The 20904-nt window shown below is 29.7% G+C and overlaps 1 protein-coding gene across 2 annotated transcripts; it reads left to right on the plus strand.

Moving 5' to 3' along the window:
• The first annotated feature begins 5990 nt into the window (after nucleotides 1-5990).
• On the plus strand, nucleotides 5991-9176 carry LOC18041198 (cytochrome P450 CYP82D47). 2 transcript variants are annotated; one of them, XR_002905619.1, is made up of 3 exons: nucleotides 5991-7020; nucleotides 7706-8671; nucleotides 8799-9176. XR_002905619.1 is itself a non-coding variant. In XM_006432651.2 (2 exons), the coding sequence occupies exons 1-2, from the start codon at nucleotides 6067-6069 to the stop codon at nucleotides 8327-8329; spliced, it is 1578 nt and encodes a 525-aa protein (XP_006432714.1). In that variant the 5' UTR covers nucleotides 5991-6066; the 3' UTR covers nucleotides 8330-9175. The 2 variants fall into 2 exon arrangements, 1 of the variants encoding a protein (XP_006432714.1); XM_006432651.2 differs by having other exon boundaries at nucleotides 7706-9175.
• The last annotated feature ends 11728 nt before the right edge of the window (nucleotides 9177-20904 follow it).

Below are 20904 nucleotides of genomic sequence, written 5' to 3' on the forward strand. Positions count from 1 at the left end.
CGGCCGCAATTTAGATAATAACTAGTGGTACCTTTCCTATCATCAAACATTGAGGGGTGGCCGCCAAGGCTCTTATTCTATTCCCATAATTAGATAGGTGTAAAATTTCTATCACGATATTAGTAGAAGTATAAATTTGACAAGTTGTGGTACGGGTAGAATTTCCTCCCAAACACAGAGGTATAAATTTAGATTTTATTACAATAGAACAGAAATAGTTAGTTCCAACAGATTTCAGAAATAGATTTCAAATTGTATGTATATCAATAAACATCTAATTGCAAAGATATATGTGTTAGAAAATAAAATAAAAATAAAACTAGCTGGATATATATCATCAGTCATATTACTGACCGTAATAAATAAAGAATGTTTTTCTACTGAGGGTTCCTACATTTTATTTAAAATGCAGTAACAAATTTTGTAATATTGTAAAACTCATTTACAATATTATAAAAGTCATTCCCACATTTTAATAAAATGTGGGAACCTTCATTGAAAAACTTCTAATAGATAAAATCCCTTATATTATTAAAATAAAAAATAGACATGTGCAATGCTTGTTGCATATTAGAATCTAATAGATAGGAAAAAGGATATCTACGCCCCCAAAGTTTGGGGAAACAATCACTAAGACCCCAATGTTTTCAATAAGGGATACCTAGATCCCCTTTTGATACAATATTCTTTAACTTTATTGACCTAAAAAATTTGACTCCAATGTTTTATATAAATAGAAATATAATAATATAAATATAATAGTGTAAAAATTTTAAAATAATTTCAATATTAAAAAAATTTAATATTAAAAAATTTTAGTATTTTACAATCTATTAAACATATTTTGTTATATTTAAAGTAAATTTTAAAATAAATAGAAAACATAATATTATAATAGATATATAAAAATTTAAATTATTTTGAATATTGTTTAAAATAATTCTAATACTATTAATACATGAGATGTCTTTTATTAATTGTCAAATTTATTTAACTCAAACATTTATTTAAGATCCTTATAATAAATACAAATATATTATCTACTTCATCAAAATAAATATAGTATTTTACATTTTTAAAATTATTTAACTTTTCAAATTATTTTAATATTATAACTCTACTGAAAAATTAAATTATTTATATTATATTCTTATTTATTAAAAATATTAAAATCAGTTTCTTCTAATGATCATATTTAAAGGGTATTATGATTAAAAAAAGAATACTTTTTGAAATTTTGAAGATATACATAACTATTTTTAATCTTAGGATGTAGTTGACTTTTTTAATCACAACAATGCTATAATTAAAATCAGGACATCAATACCATAATTAAACATGAATTATATAAATAAAACATAAGACATGTAAATTTAACATAAAACTTGTACATTGAGATTAAATATAAATAATAAGACATAAATTATCAAAATAGAACATAACAGTTGTAAGTGGAAGGTAAAATAAATAAATCAACACAGGAATGATAAATTTGTATATATTAGTAAATAAAACAAAAACTTACAAATGTAACATAAAACTTATAAATCAACATTAAGTGTAAAATAAAACATAAATTGTGTACATGAAACATAAAACTTATAAATGAAAGGTAAAACAAGTAAATCAATATATGATGTACAATGATTGTGTAAGGTACATTTCTGAGGTCATAAATTGAGCTACATATATCCTTTTTCGATGTATAATATACCATTTCGAAGCTTACAATAAGAAGAATCTAGCCCAAAACGGAGCTAAACATTTCACTTCTTTCTTGTTCATTTTCTAGTTTTAAGTTTTTTTCCTAATTTTTCTAATTTTTCTAGGATTTTTATCTTTTTTCTAGAACCTAGATTTGAGTGCCGTTCATTTTCCTTTTCTTATTTTGATGAGGAGAATTTTATTATGAAATAATATTTTAGATTTGCCTATTTTGATAGAATCAAGATATTTAGTGTTATTATACAAATGGGTGTAAAACCTTAGTTTGTACTATTCAGAATTATTTAATAACCTTCTGTCATGACCCAACCTAGATCGAGCAAGATATTATTCGTTTTGGGCCTTAATAAGGCCTGCACGGTTTTTTTTCCTGGGGGTTTAAGGACAGAAGCTCCCGGTCTGAACCCCGTCACTCGACTTATGGAGGCATGTGTGTGCCAAGGGAATAGGGGGCAGTGGAGAGATAAATTCTTCTTATATGTAACACCCTAGGCGAATTCCATATCGGCAAAAGCACGGGAGAGATGTTAGGTTTATAAGGGGTGATCCATACCTTAATTAGTAAGAAGCGTTTTAGGGTGTATGGGTGCCCCAGGGATAAAACTGTACGGGCCTTGTTAAGGCCTAAAACAAACAATATCTTGTCAGGTCTGGGTTGGATCATGACATTATGGTATTAGAGCAACTTCGCGTGTCCTCTTGAGCAATGGTGGGGCAAACCTCATTAAGGACGCTGAGTTCCTAAGGGGGGTGTATGTAACACCCTAGGAAAATCCCACATCGGCAAAGCACGAGAGACATGTCAGGTTTATAAGGGGTGATCCACACCTTAATTAGCAAGACACGTTTTGGGGTATATGGGCACCTCAGGAACAAAACCGTGCGGGCCTTGTTAAGGCTCAACGCAGACAATATCTTGTCAGGTCTGGGTTAGGTCATGACACCTTCTTTATTCATAAACTTTGTTTCAACTATCTTCAACCCTTTTACACTTCCGTTTCATCAATATAATATTGGTAAATTGATGTATTATTAATAAATAAAACAAAAACTTATAAAACTTATAAATTGATATTACGTGTAAAATAAAATATAAATGATGCAATTAGAAGGTAAAAAAATAAGTTAACATATAAGTGACAAATTGGTGTATCAATGGTAAACAAATTAAAAACTCACAAATATGACATAAAACTTGTTAATCAACAACATGTATAAGACAAAACATAAAAGTAAATTAAACATAAGACTTATAAATGGAAGGTAAAATAATTAAATTAACATAAGAATGATAAATTGATGTATTAGTGGTAAACAAAACAAAAACTAACCAATGTAACATAAAACCTGTAAGTCAACATTAAGTGTAAAATAAAATGTAAATTATGTAACAAAATATGAGACTTGTACATGGAGGGTAAAATAAGTAAATTACTGTAAGAGTAGTAAATTGGTGTATTATTTGTAAATAAAATAAAAAGTAATAAATATAACATAAAACTTATAAATTAACATTAAGTGTAAAATAAAATATTAATTACATAAATGGAATATAAGACTTGTAAATGTGGGGTAAAATAAGTAAATTAACATAAGAATAGTAAATTGGTAAACAAAATAAAAACTAATAAATATAACATGAAGCTTGCAAATCAATACTTAATGCAAAATAAAACATAAATTATGTAAATGGAACATATAACTTATAAATAGAATGTAAAATAAGTAAATTAATATAAGAGTTATTTGAAAAAAATAAAAATAAACTTACAAATGTAAATTAGAAAGTCATTAGAATAACGATTACCTTATATATTTATTGATTTTATTTCTAATTTGAATAATGATAATTTTGAATTTATGTAATATATTTGATGATTTATTTGAAATTTTATTAAGAATAGAATTTATCTCAAAATTAGATTTTAAAAACTATTATTTTCATGTTTTCTAAATTGATTGTAAGAAGACATGATTTTGCATCATTCTAAATCTTCTCGATAGCAACCCTAAATAATCTTTAAGTACAAGTAGAAGTAAAGTTTGAAACTACATCAAATATGTATAAAATTAGAAACTATGTCCAATTTTATAGATATAACATATATGTCTAATAATATAATAATATCCTTTTATTTTCTTTTTGGCATGATCCATATCAAGAAAAATAATTTTTCTTAATTAATATGTGCAGTAAACAAATACTATGATAGAAAATTTAAAAAAAATTATAAATGCACTGGATGAATATAGAATTTATATTTATAACAATTCAATAAAACTTATTCCAATTATTTTCAATGCAATTTTTTATTTTCAATCATGAGAGAGCTTTTTCTTTGCTTGATAAATTAAATAAATAAACTATTTTTTGCATAATTAAAGTTTAATGTTGATTTACAAATTTTATGTTATTTTTATAAGTGTTTGTTTTGTTTGTAATTCTAAAATACCAATTTACCATTCTTATATTAATTTATTTATTCTATTTTTTAACTATTTTTATATATAATTTATAAAATTTATATTTATCACGGTATTAATGCCGTAATATTTTAATCATGGTATTATAAAATTTTCTTGTAATCTTTATATACTAAATAAATTACTTAATATGGGGACCATGAGGATATAGAATTATTATCTGGACTGTGCTGAATACAAAGAATTAATATTTGGCAAGTACGTTACTCTCAATTATTCGGATAGAGACTGACATGTTAATAATTTTCTTTACATCAACCACAAATGTCTCAATAATTTATTCTATAACATTTGTCTTTGGGCTCATTACGTCGGCTCCACATTACTTGTCATTATGGCTTGGATTAACTTTTGAATGGGCCTAGGTACGTGTGTCTCAACTAATCAACAAGTACCATCACCAGTAACATTAGTGCTGCCAATTTTCCAAAGTTTGAAATATAACGTTCTAGCTGCCAGTTTTGACAATTTAGTACGTAAGCTTACAACTCTATTTTGTCTTTGTACACTTTCTAATTGTAATAGTATCAAAGGAATTGTAACTGCACTCTACTTAAATTTATCTATTTTCATTTTTTGTGCTATCACCTTGAAACAACTGAAAGCCTCCAAGTGGGCCGTGTGCCCAATTTTTTTTGTTAAGCCAAGCACGGCTCATGGCACGAGCCCTCGCGTGATGTGCTCGGGCCGTACCCAAAAAAGACTTATTAATTTTTTTTCCTTCAAGTCCACGTGTTTTTTTAAACCCACAGACTTGGCGTAGTTTTTTTAAGCTCATGTACCTAATGTGCTTTTCCAAACTCATTAGCCCATTTAATAATAATAACAACAACAACAATAATAATCATTTGTATTAACTATTAAGAGAACAATTAACATTTTATTATCAGTTTATCACAATTTCGCAACTATTAAGTATTTAATTTCACAATTACCAATTCAATTATAACACAACAATATTATTTGAACTACACTTAAGCAAATTACACCTAATTTTTATTTGAACTATTAATATTATAATTGGACTTGAACTCCATTGAATGAAAATACAATTTTTAATTTTATGTTTTTGTGTATAAATAAAAAAATAAAAAAATATTCCGTTCATAATTTTATTTTTTTGTATATAAATATGAAAAATATTTTATTCACAAATCACAATTCACAAATCACAAATCACAAATCACAAATGAAACATATCTCCGTTAACTAAGTTACGATTTCATAAATGAAATATTAATTGTCATAAAATTTTGATATATGATTTATAAAATCGTGATAGTTATAATTTTATTTATTAAAATTATGATATTTATTTATTTATTTAATAAATGATAAACATAAAACAATTAGAATTTTTTTTAAATCTAAGACTTAAATTAATTTAATAAAATCTATTAAAATTTTAATTTTAAAATATTTGTAAAATCATAACATTTATTTTTACTTTTTATTAAAAAATTACTTTAATATAGTTTGGTTCACGTGCTATTGATGGCTCACGGACCGCGTGTTAGCCTACTAATGAAACATGTTTATTACGTGACTTTTTGCGTGTCTTGCTTTTAAGCCACACGTACCTAAAAATTTGAGCCCTACCCGGCCACGTGTGTGCCATGCTGTGCAATTTACCTTGCCGAAACGTGCTAATACCGTGCCGTACTGTATGGACATGTACCGCTCGGCCCGTTGAGCACCTTTATTGATAGCACAACGTTATTTTTCTTATTATTTATAACAATTCAATCTAAAAAAGACCAAAAAAAAAGAAAAAAGCTTACTCAATATAAGGAAATTTTGCAACTGCTATCAAATTTTACACCTGCTGCCACTCGAGAAATTTTAGTGGTAGCAGCCATGGACATTCTTGGTTCGTCTCAAACAAGTACTGTCGCAGCAATTTTAATCACTCTTTTAATCATTCTATACACCTCGTTGTCAGTTTCAAGAAATTTGCTTAGAAAATACACAAGCAAGAAGAAGAGGGGAGCACCAGAAGCTGGGGGAGCATGGCCTGTGATTGGCCATCTACACCTCTTAGGAGGGCCAGAACCTCCTCACAGGGTGTTGGGCTGCATGGCTGACAAGTATGGACCAATCTTCACAATCAAGATGGGCATAAATCGAGCATTAGTTGTGAGTAATTGGGAGATGGCTAAAGAGTGTCTTACTACACACGACAAAGTCTTTGCCAGCCGTCCAAAAACTCTAGCCATGGAGATTTTAGGCTACAATTTTTCCATGTTTGGGTTTAGCCCATACGGCTCTTACTGGCGAGAGACACGCAAGATAGCCACACTTGAGCTTCTCTCGAACCATCGGCTTGAGAAGCTCAAGCAGGTACGAGAGTACGAGTTGAAGACTTGTTTGAAGGAGTTATACCAGTTATGGGACAACAACAAAAGCACTAATAAGATGTTGTTGGTAGAGATGAAGAGATGGCTTGCAGACAGCATCCGTAATGTGGTTTTAAGAATCATTGTAGGAAAGGGATGCAATTCAATGGATAGTGAAGAATGGAAAGAACTATTAACGAGATTTTTTGAAATGAGTGGTAAGTTTGTGGTGTCAGATGCATTGCCGTTTTTGAGATGGTTGGATATAGGGGGTGATGAGAGGTCAATGAAGAAGATTGCCAAAGAATTAGACGTTGTTGTTCAAGGATGGTTAGAAGAGCACAAGATGAAGAGAGATTCTCAGGAAATGAATCAAGAAGAAGAAGATTTTATGTATGTGATGCTTTCGATTTTAGGAGATACAGAGCAATATTATGGTCGTGATGTTGATACAATCAATAAAGCTATTTGCCTGGTATGCCTCTCTTAACCGAAAATTTTCTTTTAGGTTTAGTCTATGGGCGACTCAATCCCCTCTAGAGTTTGAAAAATCAAGACCTCTTCTTTTTATTTTATTCTTTTATTTATATTAACCGCACATTAATGAGGCTCAAACTCAGGTCTTAAGTTGTACGAAGGTTGTTCCTTATCAATGAAATAAGACTTTGCTCGGACTTCTTCTTTTCACTCAAGAGATCTAAACAAAAGAACTAGTGGTATCAATCTCTTAATTGAATATTATATACTTTTAAACGATTTTACACTTATAATCATTCAGATAGTTGTTTACATCATTCTTGAAGATGAGATTTCTAAATGAAAGCAATTAAATCTGCAAGTTGTGAATTGAAAATATTTATTATTCTGTTGTCTCCCAATCAGTCGATCGGGTAAAATGGTGAACCAAAAGTCAAGGAAATCGTCATCTGTTCATTATTGCATTAGTCAATTGGGACCTACATTTTAGGATAAGTTTTTGATAATATGTTGGTGGATTTGATCTGTCAGTAAAAGCCAAAAGATACCCAAAAAAATTGAGTCTTTAATGGATTTTTTTTCTTATCGTCTTTAATGGAATTTAATTAAGTTGCATTGTGGACAAGTGCAATATGCATATACATGAAAGCATAACAATGTTGTATACACTACCAATTTTGCAGGGTCTCATCTTAGCAGCAACGGACACCACAGCTGTTACATTGACATGGATTATCTCCCTGCTTCTCAATCATCATGATATTCTAAACAAGGCTCGAAATGAACTAGATATTCAGGTGGGCACAAAAAGGCAAGTGAATGAATCAGATATAAAAAAATTAGTTTACTTACAAGCCATTCTTAAAGAAGCAATGCGTTTATATCCTGCTGCGCCACTCTTAATTCCACACGAGTCTATAGAAGAGTGCACAGTAAGTGGTTACAATGTTCCCAGCGGCACACAACTTTTTATCAACGTTTGGAAGCTTCAACGTGATCCCCATGTCTGGGAAGAGCCTTGTAAGTTTCAGCCAGAAAGATTTTTGACAAGGCACAAGGATACTGATGTCAGGGGACAAAATTTTGAATTGTTACCTTTTAGTAGTGGCAGAAGAATGTGTCCTGGAGTTTCATTCGCCCTCCAAGTTATGCAATTTACACTTGCTTCTTTACTTCATGGCTTTGATATTGCAACCCCATCAAATGAACCATTGGACATGGGGGAGGGATTAGGGTTGACCGTAGAGAAATCTACACCACTTGAAGTACTTGTCGCTCCACGTCTTTCTGCTTCTTTGTACGGCTAAATTGATTCTCGATGTAATATATCTAATAAACTTTTATGGCAAGTATTGGTGTGTTTTTTTCTTGTTTACTCTTACCCATTAGGCCTTTTCTAGTTGAATATAAATGTTCGAATTATCATTAGTCATAAATTTCTAGTATTAAACGAACTTTTATCACGACTAAGCTCTGAATCCATCATGACTAAGCTGTGAATCCAATACCATTTTGCAAAGACGCAAAATGCCGAAAATGCTATAAAGCTAGCTTTCCTTGTTTGCAGAAATCAGAATAGTTTTCTTGAGTGCAATATTGTACGTCCTAGTGGAGGCTTCTTTCCTCTGATCTTGCCACTCAGGTTACAGGTAACGCTGCTTAATGTTATCACAAGTTCAAGAAAACAAATGAGAATAAAAACTCTTAAGAGAAAAGTTTCTTCTTCATTTTGGATATTTTTCTTCTATTAACTCTTCCCGTATCTGTTGTAATCAGAGGCGGATCTTGGTCATTCATCAAAAAAACAAAAGAAAAAAAAGTCTTCGGATAAGATCAAAACCACTGATACGGTGCTGTTGGTAGAGATGAGGAGATGGTTTACAGACACCACACGTAATGAAGTTTTAAGAATGACTGTAGGAAGGATGTCAATTCAGTGGATAGGAAGAATGGAAAGAGTAAACCATCTCTTTAAGTGGGTTCCAACTCCTAACCTATTTTATTAGTTGAACTAATTGGTACTCATCACGTGTCGGAATGTTATTGATGATGATGATGATGATGATGATGATGATGATGAGGATGAGATTTTCAAACGTGGGCAGCTGAATCTGTAACTTGTGAATTGATGCGAATATTTAATTATTCTGTTTCTATTCATGCAGCTAATCGGTTTAATAAATATTTATGACTAGTAAAGCGTAAGGCTCGCTATGTCCCTTTGTGGGTAATAGAATTTCATTTATTTTTATTAATGAAGCTCTCTCCACCGTCAAGGTCATTTATCAAAATAATAATAATAATTATTATTATTATTATTCTGTATTTTCCCAATCGGTTAATAAGGGAAATTTTCATTTTTATCATACAATTTAGTCCAGTCGATCGATTTTTATTCAATTGCGGGGTTCAGAATTCATTTGTTTGCGCACACTAACAATTTTGCAGGGTCTCATCTTAGTTACAACCGACACCATAACAATAAAATTCACATGGGTTTTCTCTTTGTTTCCCAACCACCATAATATTTTAAAAAGGGCTCAAAATGAACTAGATATTCAGCTGGGAAAAAAAGGATATGTGAATGAAACATACATAAAAAATTTAGTGTATACACTAACAGGCCATTCTCAAAGAAGCAATGGGTCTATATCCTGCTGTGCCACTCTTAATTCCGCATGAATCTATAGTAAGCTGTGCCTAATTTTGAAAATCAAACCTTACTGGAGTGCTCAAACTAGAATCTGTTGATACGATAATTTAATAATTTAAAAAAAAATTAAAGTCCCATCTCAAAAAAAAAATAGAAGCGCGGGCCCCGCAATATCACTTTCAACCAACATTGGAAAGAGATCTTGTTTATCTTTTGTTTGTATAATATCTACTGATTTGCAAAAGAGATGATAGCAAATGGCTCTAAAGTTCCTGGAATGTCAAATATCTTTACCGTATTTTATAATAGAAAAGATGCCTTTGGGGTCAAACTTGCCGGCCGAAACCAATGCCATATTCATTTCTTACGTTTGAATGTTTGATCCTTGATCAATAAATTAAGCAAATCTTATCCGGTCCCACATCAAATCAATAAGTGCCAAACAATAATAATAATAAATAAAACTAGCGGCTGCCCACTATATCAACAAAGGACCTGTCTATGGTACAGATTCTGTAACAAACATCTCCCGTCATCCCACCATCCGATTTTCTATTGTTTAGTTTCTCACTCCACATCCAACCACATCCAACGGCTGATGCTGCAGTCTGTACCTTACAGATTCTGTAAGCTAGTCGAGTCCATCAACAAAAGTTGAATGTTCGGGCTGGTTGATTCTTTGCAGTTGTAAAGGCTTATTTTCCCCCACGTACTTAAGTAGGGTACACTTTTATTAGAGAGTAGATATGTCCCTTGCTTGAATATTGGTAGAGTTCGAAATATAGATTCTCAATAAATTTCTACTGCATACATCAGCTAGGGTAGATATGTCCCTCCGCAAATATTGATGTAGGTAGAAATCTGTATTGCATAATAATAAAATTTAGGATATATTTTGGATTGCATTAGCTTCCCAAAACAATCTATTTTAGGATAAATTTTGAAACAATCAATTTTATAAATAATTTAGTTACATGTTTGGTAACCTTAGATTATAATATAATTACTTATTATATGATTTAACATGCATTTTTGGTAAATTAATAAAAAAAATGTTGAAATAACAAAAATAGACATTATTTATATTTTGGTTATATAGAAGGATTGAGCTACGGTTCAACGGGTGCCCCATACCCCTTCTTTTTGTCTTTTTTGGTTGCACCCCCAAATCTCTTCTTTATTTACAGTTTATTAAAATAATATGTTTTTCCTCTTTATTCAACCCCTCACCTACGCATTCTTCTGGATTTTTTTTTCCATTTTCAATTAAACTTGTAATCAACCAATTGCAATCAATAAAAGAAACTTGACATTCTCATTGAAGCTACTTCCTTATTGCCTTAAGATTCATTTGCTCTATATCACATAAGTAATAATGAATTAAACTTTTATACAAAAAAAAATCACATAGTTATATTTTTGTACCCATAATCTATTCATTATACAATGAAATTCAGGTCTAATAAATTTGAAAATTTTCATATTTTATTACGTGTCTTCTTCCCTTCTTCTCCTCCACGTGTCTCTCAATTTTCTCCTTAAATAATCTAACTCTAGGGCTTTCTAATGATTGGATAACTATTATAATAATTTTTTTTTTCAGTAAAACTCCTCTTATTAGGTTAATGAGTTTGTTTTCTTAAGTAAAAAGAATATTTTAGCAAATGATCAAAAGTGAGAGTTTTAACAAAAATTCAAAGTTTGTCTTAGTTTTCATTGTCTTTGACGCATCTGGCATGTTTGATTTCTTGATTATAACTTGCAAAAGTGGGTAATATAACACAATGATGATGATTAGTGATTCGGAGAGAATTTGAGAGAAAAAGATATTGGCACAAAATTTTGTGAACTTTAACTTTTCTAATTTTTCAGCAAATATTAGGGATTGCATTGTTAATAAACAAACAACACATCCCTGCCCTTGAAACTCCTTTTGTGTCAAATCCAATCGTGGCAGCAAAAAAAAGACAAAAAGAGGAGTATGGTGTACCCGTTCCACCATAGCTATATAGAAATCAAATAAAATTAATTTTAAAGCATATTATTTAATAAACAAAAAATTTTAATTTTTCTCAACTTTCCATTTATATTTTCTATTAATCATTAACAGTCAATGCCAATTCATTAATAAGAACTTTTAACTTTATGTTATCTTTCTAAAAAAATCATTAGTCAATATCAAATGCTAAGTAATAAGAAAAATACTTAATAACAAGAAATAAATGAATGGAGGTTGAAATTTCGTTAGTTGGAAACTGTGCCATTGTCATTGACAAAGATGGAAAATAGGGTAGGCAAAATCTGGATCCGGGTCCGGATGTAGGTACATCTGCATCCGAATTTGAATCCGGATGTAAATTTTTAAAACTGAATTTGCATCTGGATTCGCAAAAAAAGATGCGGATCGGATGCAAGTAATATCCGCAATGAATGCGGGCGGATATTCCGGATATCCAGATCTGCAAAAATTAAAATTTAATAATTTAATAATTTAATAAATAATTTAAAAATTCAATAATTTACCTAATAATATCAAATAAAATCCAATCATAATTCAACAAATACTAATTCAACATGAATAACGTACAATATAAAATTCAATCATAATCCAAAATTAATAATTCAACATGAATAAGATACAACAAAATCATAAATCCACAAATAAATTTTAATTTTTAATATATATATTTAATTTAAATTTTAATTGAAAAATAAAATTCAATAATTTACCTAATAATATCAAATAAAATTCAATAATGATCCAACAATTAATAAGTCAACATGAATAGTATAGAACAACATCATAAATCCACAAATAAAATTTATTTTTGGAAAATTATCATTGCACCGCCTTTTGTTTGCCTTATGTTCATCCAACCACCACAAAATTCTAACATGCTTTCTGCACCACATTTCTTTTAAAATTTGTATCAATTACCCACTTTTGCACTAACACCGTTAAATAATTTAAACGAAATGATAATTTGACCCCTAAATAAATTAAGATATCATTTTATCTTGTAAAAATTTTAAAAATAAAAAAATTATAATTATAAAAATACCTCTACATTTAATAAAGAAATAAATCCAAAAATTAGAATTTTTATTTTTAATAAAAATTATTTTAAAAAAATTATAATTATTCAAATAATTACAAAATTTTGGGATTTAATAAAAATCCCTTAAATTATTAAAATTTGGGATTTTTTTTAATAAATAAATTCAGTTATTTTAATAACATTTTACAAAATTATAATTTTTAATAAATAAATTCAGTTATTTTTTATTAAAATTTTGTAAAATTATAAATTTTTAATAAAAATAATGATTAAAATTTTGCAAAATCTAAATTTAATAAAAATCAGCTAAGCACATCTATTTTGGATTTATTTTTTTAAATTTAGGGGTATTTTTATAATTATAATTTCTTTTATTTTTCAAAACTTTATAAGATAAAATTATCTTTTAATTATTTAGGGGTAAAATTGTTATTTCGTTTAAATCATTTAATGGGGTTAGTGCAAAAATGACTAATTGATATAAATTTAAAAAGAAATGTGGTGTAGAGAACATGTTAGAATTTTGTAGTGGTTGGATAAACATAAAACAAAAGAAAGGTGGTGTAATGATAATTTTCTTTTATTTTTTAATTTTTCATGTAATTTTTAATATATATTTTTAATTTAATTTTTAATCTAAAATAAAATTTATCCGGATCCGAATATCTAGTTTTCCAAATGCACTAACATCCGGATCCTAAATTTCCATATCTGGATCCACATTTTTTAATATGCGAATCTGGATGTATTTAACATCCCTAATGGAAAAGTTTCCCTTCATCGTTAGACTCAAAATTTCACATTCTAAGCAACCATATCCATATTATCGGCTAAACAAATTTGCTGGTGGTGGAAAGGCCTCCTAAATAAGCTGGCTGTTAAAATCAGGTGTTTTTTGCTTCACCGCCAACATGAACATTATTTAAAAAATTGTTGTATCTGTTGGAGATGGCAATTCATGTCACCTCACCTCGGTTAGACGACGGTGCTATATTGTCGTCACATTTGAGCGGCATTTATGCCACCACTGGATTATTTTCTCTACAAAGACCGATACCATCATGTAGATCATGAAGCTTCAAGTCCACTGGTACCAGATTTACCATCGAAGGACAACTTTCTCGCTGATGACAAATTGTTGGCACTATATGCCCGCAATTATTTTTTATTTCAAAATTTAATTTATAACATTTAAATATTAATTAATTATTGTGTAAGGGTATTTTTGGTAAACAAATGTTTGTGAAGGACAATTTCGATATTGTACCTTACAAATTGATTTTGAAATAATCGGGTTTGGAAAAGCTACTCTTAAGTTTCTTTTAGAAATCAATCTAAGGTCAAGGAAAGTAGAACTACTGAAATGCACTTTCTTCCTTCTCGGTTTTCTCTGAAAACTTAAATTGAAAGCCAAATAGAGTTGTCTATGACTCTTTCTTACTACCCACCAATTGGGTCTCTTAAAACCTTTTCTAATTCACCTTATCTTTTCTTTGTTTCTTTCTTTAATCCTTGTTATTATCAATATTATTTTCAGTAGCTCAAAATCAGTCCAAAGTCAGAGAAGTAGTTGGTGAAATAAAGTCAACAGTAATTAAGAAGAGTCCTACAACATAGCTATGGACACTGAAGAATTAATTTGGTGGTGCAAAGCAATTACTTTATCAGGGGAGGGAGAAGACAGAGTAGGGAGAAGACAGAGTATCCTTACGAAGTAAAATGAGAGCTGTTGTTGTTTAAATTTTATTAAACTCGCAAGTGCACGAATCTATTGTAAAATAGATTCATGGTGACGAGTGTCGATCCTACGAGGAGATGTATTTTAATTATATGTAGAGTTAATTTTCTATGAGGATGGTTGGATTTGTGGTGAAAGTAAATTAGATTATCCTAAAATTTGAACTAAAATGGCGAGAATAAAATGAAGCGAAATCTATTGAAATGACGTACTTGCGTATCTGGATCTGCATCAATATGCACCATGGGCTAAATATTCCTTATTAATGTCAATTAAATCATGAAGGGGGATTCCACTCCTCATGAACCACACTCTAATCAATATAGTGCTAAAGGCTTATCGTGTCAAATAATAATAACCTTGTACTAGGGAGCCGGTGACACCATGGCTGTATCTAGATAAGATTATTACTATTTGTCAACGAAAAATCAAAACATCCACAATAATTAGAGGGGAAGAGAAAGTAAATTTACCAAATAAAACTCATGACACATGTTGAGACTGCACCTTCAACCAAAGCTTGAAAGAAAATTAGCTACTCATAATTAAACTAGGGGCAAAATGAGAATTTAATAAAATACATAGAAAATACAAGATGGAGAAGGAATTATAGAAAATTGAACTCAAACATGAATTTAGGGATGCCAAATTAGTGGGGGAAGACCCCCTTTTTATAGATACATTGAGTAAATCATGGCCATCAGATTAAAAATATTTTGGACGCTCAGAATTGCGCCACGTCATCAGTCAAAAGTACGCGGTTTGACCACGCGGTTTGAATAGTGATACGGATTGACCACGCGGTTTGAACAGTCATGTGGCTTGAACAATGACGCGGTTTGGTTGTAAATAATCCCATGTATATGTATGTACCGTACGCGCGATTTTTAGTCCACTAACATGTTGCCACGTCACCGATCAACAATACATAAGAATTTTATTCCAATAGAATCATGACACCTCATCAGTCAATGCCACATCATCGGTCAATGTCACATCATCGATCAGTCTATGTGAATAGTGTCGTGAACAGTAACGTAGACACTACCGTACATGTGAACATTGTCATTTTTCCTTTTATACTCCTCCTAAGGTTTTCAACTGTCATGAGTTCAAAATTTATGTCTGTTTTGCTGTCTGAACTCTGGTTCATTGTAAAATGACCATGATGTCCCTAAAATAGATAAAATACTTAATTAAAATAAAACACACATAATTAAATTACGAGAGACTAAAACACATAAAAGTATAAATGTTAGTAAAACTTGAAATGTAAAATGATGATTTTCTCCTTTATAAATATACACTTTCTAACACTCAACACACCCCCAAACTAGCTTATTGCTAGTCCCTAGCAAATAAAGCGAAAACAAAATTCAAAACCAAAATGAATTTTTTTTAAAAATAATTGTGCTTATTCAATCAGACTAATGATAGTAATCAAATAAAAGTATAAGCATTATTTTCAGTCTAAAGAAACATCACACCCACATCAATCATTCACATGAATTAGCCTAGTAGACTTTGTCACAGCTACTTTCAAGAATGACAAGTCAAACCCCAAAATCTCACTAGAAGTAGTGACACTCTCACAAGGAAATTAAACCCAATAAAAATAGTTACTCCAATGAATGGTAATTGAGAGAAAATAATAAAGAAGTAATATCACATGCTCTCACCAAGATGAAAGAAATATGCCCTCAGCTTAGAAATAATACGATCTCAAGTAAAAAATAATAATAATGCTAGTCAACCCAATTTATTTATTTATTTCTTTTTTTTTATGCACCACTACATCTTTTTAGCCCATATATATAGTTTTTACTTCAAACTATAGCTCTCTAAAATCAGGAAGGACTTTTATTAGGATGTAACGTAGGTTAGGGACATTGCTAACAAAGGAGGGTAAATAAGGAAAACAACATATATGTTTGAGAAAAAGTAGAGATCTTTTGGAAATTACAAGGTGGATTTCACCTATTATTATTATTTTTTTCTTTTTTTTAAACAACAATTTTTTTGTTTGGCACAACTTCACTGAACAAAATAATTATTTACATTTTTCTCAAACATAAATAGATTATGGAACTTTTAAAATATCGGATATTACTCCAAATCGGAGTGGGCCAAGATGATAAGTTTTGACAAAGAAATTTTTTTTTTTTTTAAGGCTCAAAATGGTTAACTATGGATTTTTCACAAAAGGGATGGCTAGAAAGGCTCAAGCGGGTCAAAGATGGCATTTCCATCGTCTTTTAGGGCTCTAAATAATCTTCCATATCTACTAGTTAGATGGACCTCCAGATGTAGTAACACACATTTTTTTCTTCTTTTTTTTATTTTTTATCTTACAAATTTTGTTTTTAGAGGGTTGACTCAAAAGAAATCTAGAGATCGTATATAAAATAATAAACTGCTAAATTGTATGATGAATAAGAAAAATGGGTTACTATCCAAGAAAAATGACAGGCTTAAAAACTTACTTGGTATTTATTATGACATGTGCATTCCTTCAAGCAACTCATATTTGTCTCCGACATCAATATGTGGAGTAGCAAACATAACGTAATATTACTTAAGACCAAAGATAATATGAATACTAAAATTTAAAAATCATCATATTATCCAATGTTAAAAAATATCACACAACTTTTTTTTTTAAACGACAATCTACCCCCCAACCTATTCTAAACATGAAAAGAAAATATGCATGTAGAAAGGTGAAAATGACGTAGAAAAGCTAATTAGAAAAGTTAAACTTAAAATGATAGAAAAAGAAAATGGGTTTTTTTTTTTAAACTAAGAAGATGCGTTTCTAGAGGCACTACACTCTATATTCAGCCATCTTCGACTCAAAAATTTGAAAGTGTATATTTGTAAAGGAGAAATTAGAAAGAAGAAGTTAAAAAAAATGATTGTCAAAACTTAATAAAGAAAAAGAAAACGTCTAGAATTTTTTTGTTTGATTTTTTTTAAAGGAAAAAGATGCGTTTCTAGAGTACCTACACTCCATATTCAGCCATCTTCAACAAAAAAAGTTAGCCACGGTTAGTCTCTACAACAAAAATTAGTAAAAACTTACATAAGATTCCACAATTGTCAATTATTCCCTCCCCCCAACCAGAATAAAACATTGTCGTCCTCAATATTTTAAAGGAAAGAAGTGGAGTTTAGAAGACATCACCTGGATGGTGCAACACAGAAGAAAATATTTACAAGCAGAGAGTTAAATCTAATTTATACTTCTTACTGCAGCTACTGTTACCACCATTATTTGGAGACTCCAACACAAAGGTCCTGGGGTCTGGCTCTGGTCTATAAGCTTGTAATAGATCAAGTAGTTCATTAGTAGTGTGAGCACAAATAAAAATTTTTTTCGCTGTGGAATGAATGAAATAGTTTTTTATTGCATGGTTAAGAAATGCGATAAAGTCATCATAAAAGTTATTGACATTTAACAAACCGATGAGTTTATGGTGAATGTGCAGATGGGCCCAAGATGCTAATGTGATAAGTGCCTCTAGAGTTGCAAGATCTCCTGGAAGGAAAATAAAAGTATCAGTATGATTAAGCATTTCAGTTATTCTTTCTTGCATACCTGAGACGACTAACTCTTCTCCAGTCGATGAGTCTGACAAACTGTCCAAATGTTTTAGGGCTCTTGGGATGATGCCTAACACTTGGCTTTCTCTGACAAAAGCAGCTTCTGAGACCAATTTTGATAACCCTCGATTACCTCCTCCATACACCAAGTGTAATTTTCTCTCTGCTATGCTTCGACCAAGATCTATGGCTGCCTCAACGAATTCTTTATGTTTGCCATAGTTAAATCCAGAAAGCACACAAATATTTTTGAATTGTTTATTTGAAGTAGCTGCCATTGGGATGTTTTCAAAAACAATTTGTGAATGCAAAACAAATCATATTTAAGAATCTTGGTGATAGTGGGTCACAGATGTGTATAAGGTAACATGTTTGTGTCAATTAACGCGTAAAACACATGGCTCGAGAGTAAAAAAGGAAACAGTAAAAAGGAAAAGAAACAATGATAAAATAAAATTATTAAAAATAATAATGCAAATGATAAAACAACAGTAAAATAAAATAACAGTGAAGTAAAACGATATGTACAAGTAGTTGTAACTGTGGCTCACATTTTCCTCTAGTTTTACGTTCAGAAACGGCTTAAACGCCCTCTATGGGTCGAGAATAGGCTTCTCATCCAGTTTTCTTATAAACTGGCAAACATGGTCGTTTATAGTCAGATTCCCAAGACTATATCGTGCATGCTCTTTCTGGAATAATGGTCATAACTGGAGAATCGCTCCTTGTACATATCCACTGAGATGTGTTTCAAGAGACAAAATGATATCATCCAATGACTCCTTATTCAAGCCATCCCTAATGAATTAAATACAAGTAGAAATAAAAGTTTGAAACTATATCAAATATGTATAAAATTGGAAACTATGTCCAATTTTATAGATATAACATATATGTCTAATAATATAATAATATCTTTTTTTTTCTTTTTGGCTTGATCCATATCAAGAAAAATAATTTTTCTTAATTAATATGTGCAGTAAACAAATACTATGATAAAAATTTTAAAAAAAATTATAAATGCACTGGATGAATATAGAATTTATGTTTATACCAATTTAATAAAATTTATTCCAATTATTTTCAATTCAATTTTTTATTTTCAATGATGAGAACTTTTTCTTTGCTTAATAAATTAAATAAATAAACTATTTTTTTTAATTAAAGTTTAATGTTAATTTACAAATTTTATGTTATTTTTATAAGAATTTACAAATTTTATGTTATTTTTATAAGTGTTTGTTTTGTTTGTAATTCTAAAACACCAATTTAACACTCTTACATTAATTTATTTATTTATTCTACTTTTTAACTATTTATATATATAATTTATAAAATTTATATTTATCACGATATTAATGTTGTAATTTTAATCATGTTATTATAAAATTTTCATATAATCTTTATATACTAAATAAATTACTTAATATGGGGACCATGTGGATATAGAATTATTATCTGAACTGTGCTGAATACGAATAATTCATATTTGGCAAGTACGTTGCTCTCAATTATTCGGATAGAGACTGGAGAGTGACATGTTCATAATTTTCTTCACATCAATCACAAATGTCTCAATAATGGGAGGGCCTAACTTAGCGCCTACCCTCAATAATTTATTCTATAACATTTCTCTTTGCGTTCATTACGTCGGCTCCTCATTACTCGTCATTATGGCTTGGATTAACTTTTGAATGGGCCTAGATATGTGTGTCTCAACTAATCAACAAGTACTATCACCAGTAACATTAGTGCTGCCAATTTTCCAAGTTTGAAATATGACGTTTTAGCTGCCAGTTTTGACAATTTAGTATATAAGCTTACAACTATTTTGTCTTTTTACACTTTCCAATTGTAATAGTAGTATCAAAGGAATTGTAACTGTATTCTACTTAAATTTATCTGTTGACATTTTTTTCTTTCACCTTGAAACAACTGAAAGCCTCCAAGTCTTGATAGCTAAAGGTGGCCAAAGGGTTGTGTCGGCATAAACAAAAACCGTGAGGGCGGTACGTTGGTGGGTGATGCCGTGCCGTACCCAATTATTTTTTGTTAAGCTCAGCACGGCTCACGAGTCCACGCGTGTCATGTTTGGGCCATACCAAAAAAAGCCTGTCAAATTTTTGTATCCTTCAAGCCCACGTGCCACGTGTTTTTTTAAACCCACATATTTGGCATGGTTTTTTAAGCACATGTATCTAGCAGGCTTTTTCAAGCTCATCAGCCCATTTAATAATAATAACAATAATAATAATAATAATAATAATAATTTTTATTAACTATTAAGAGAACAATTAACATTTTATTATCAGTTTATCATAATTTTGTAACTATATATTTAAATATTTAATTTCACAATTACCAATTCAATTATAATACAACAATATTATTTGAACTGCACTGAAGTAAATTACAACTAATTTTATTTGAACTATTACTATTATAATTGGACTTGAACTCCATTGAATGAAATACAACTTTTTATTTTATGTTTTGTGTATAAATAAAAATAAATAAAATATTTCGTTCATAATTTTATTTTTTTGTTAATAAATATGAAAAATATTTTATTCACAAATCACAAATGAAACATATATCCAATAACTAAGTTACGATTTCATAAATGAAATATTAATTGTCATAAAATTTTGATATATGATTTATAAAATCGTGATATTTATAATTTTATTTATTAAAATTATGATATTTATTTATTCATTTAATAAATGATAAATAAAAAATAATTAGAATTTTTTTAAATCTAAGACTTAAATTAATTTAATAAAATATATTAAAAATTTAATTTTAAAGTATTTGTAAAATCATAAC

The sequence above is a fragment of the Citrus clementina genome, unplaced genomic scaffold (assembly GCF_000493195.1).
Source record: "Citrus clementina cultivar Clemenules unplaced genomic scaffold, Citrus_clementina_v1.0 scaffold_5, whole genome shotgun sequence".
In the NCBI taxonomy this organism is placed as follows: domain Eukaryota; kingdom Viridiplantae; phylum Streptophyta; class Magnoliopsida; order Sapindales; family Rutaceae; genus Citrus; species Citrus x clementina.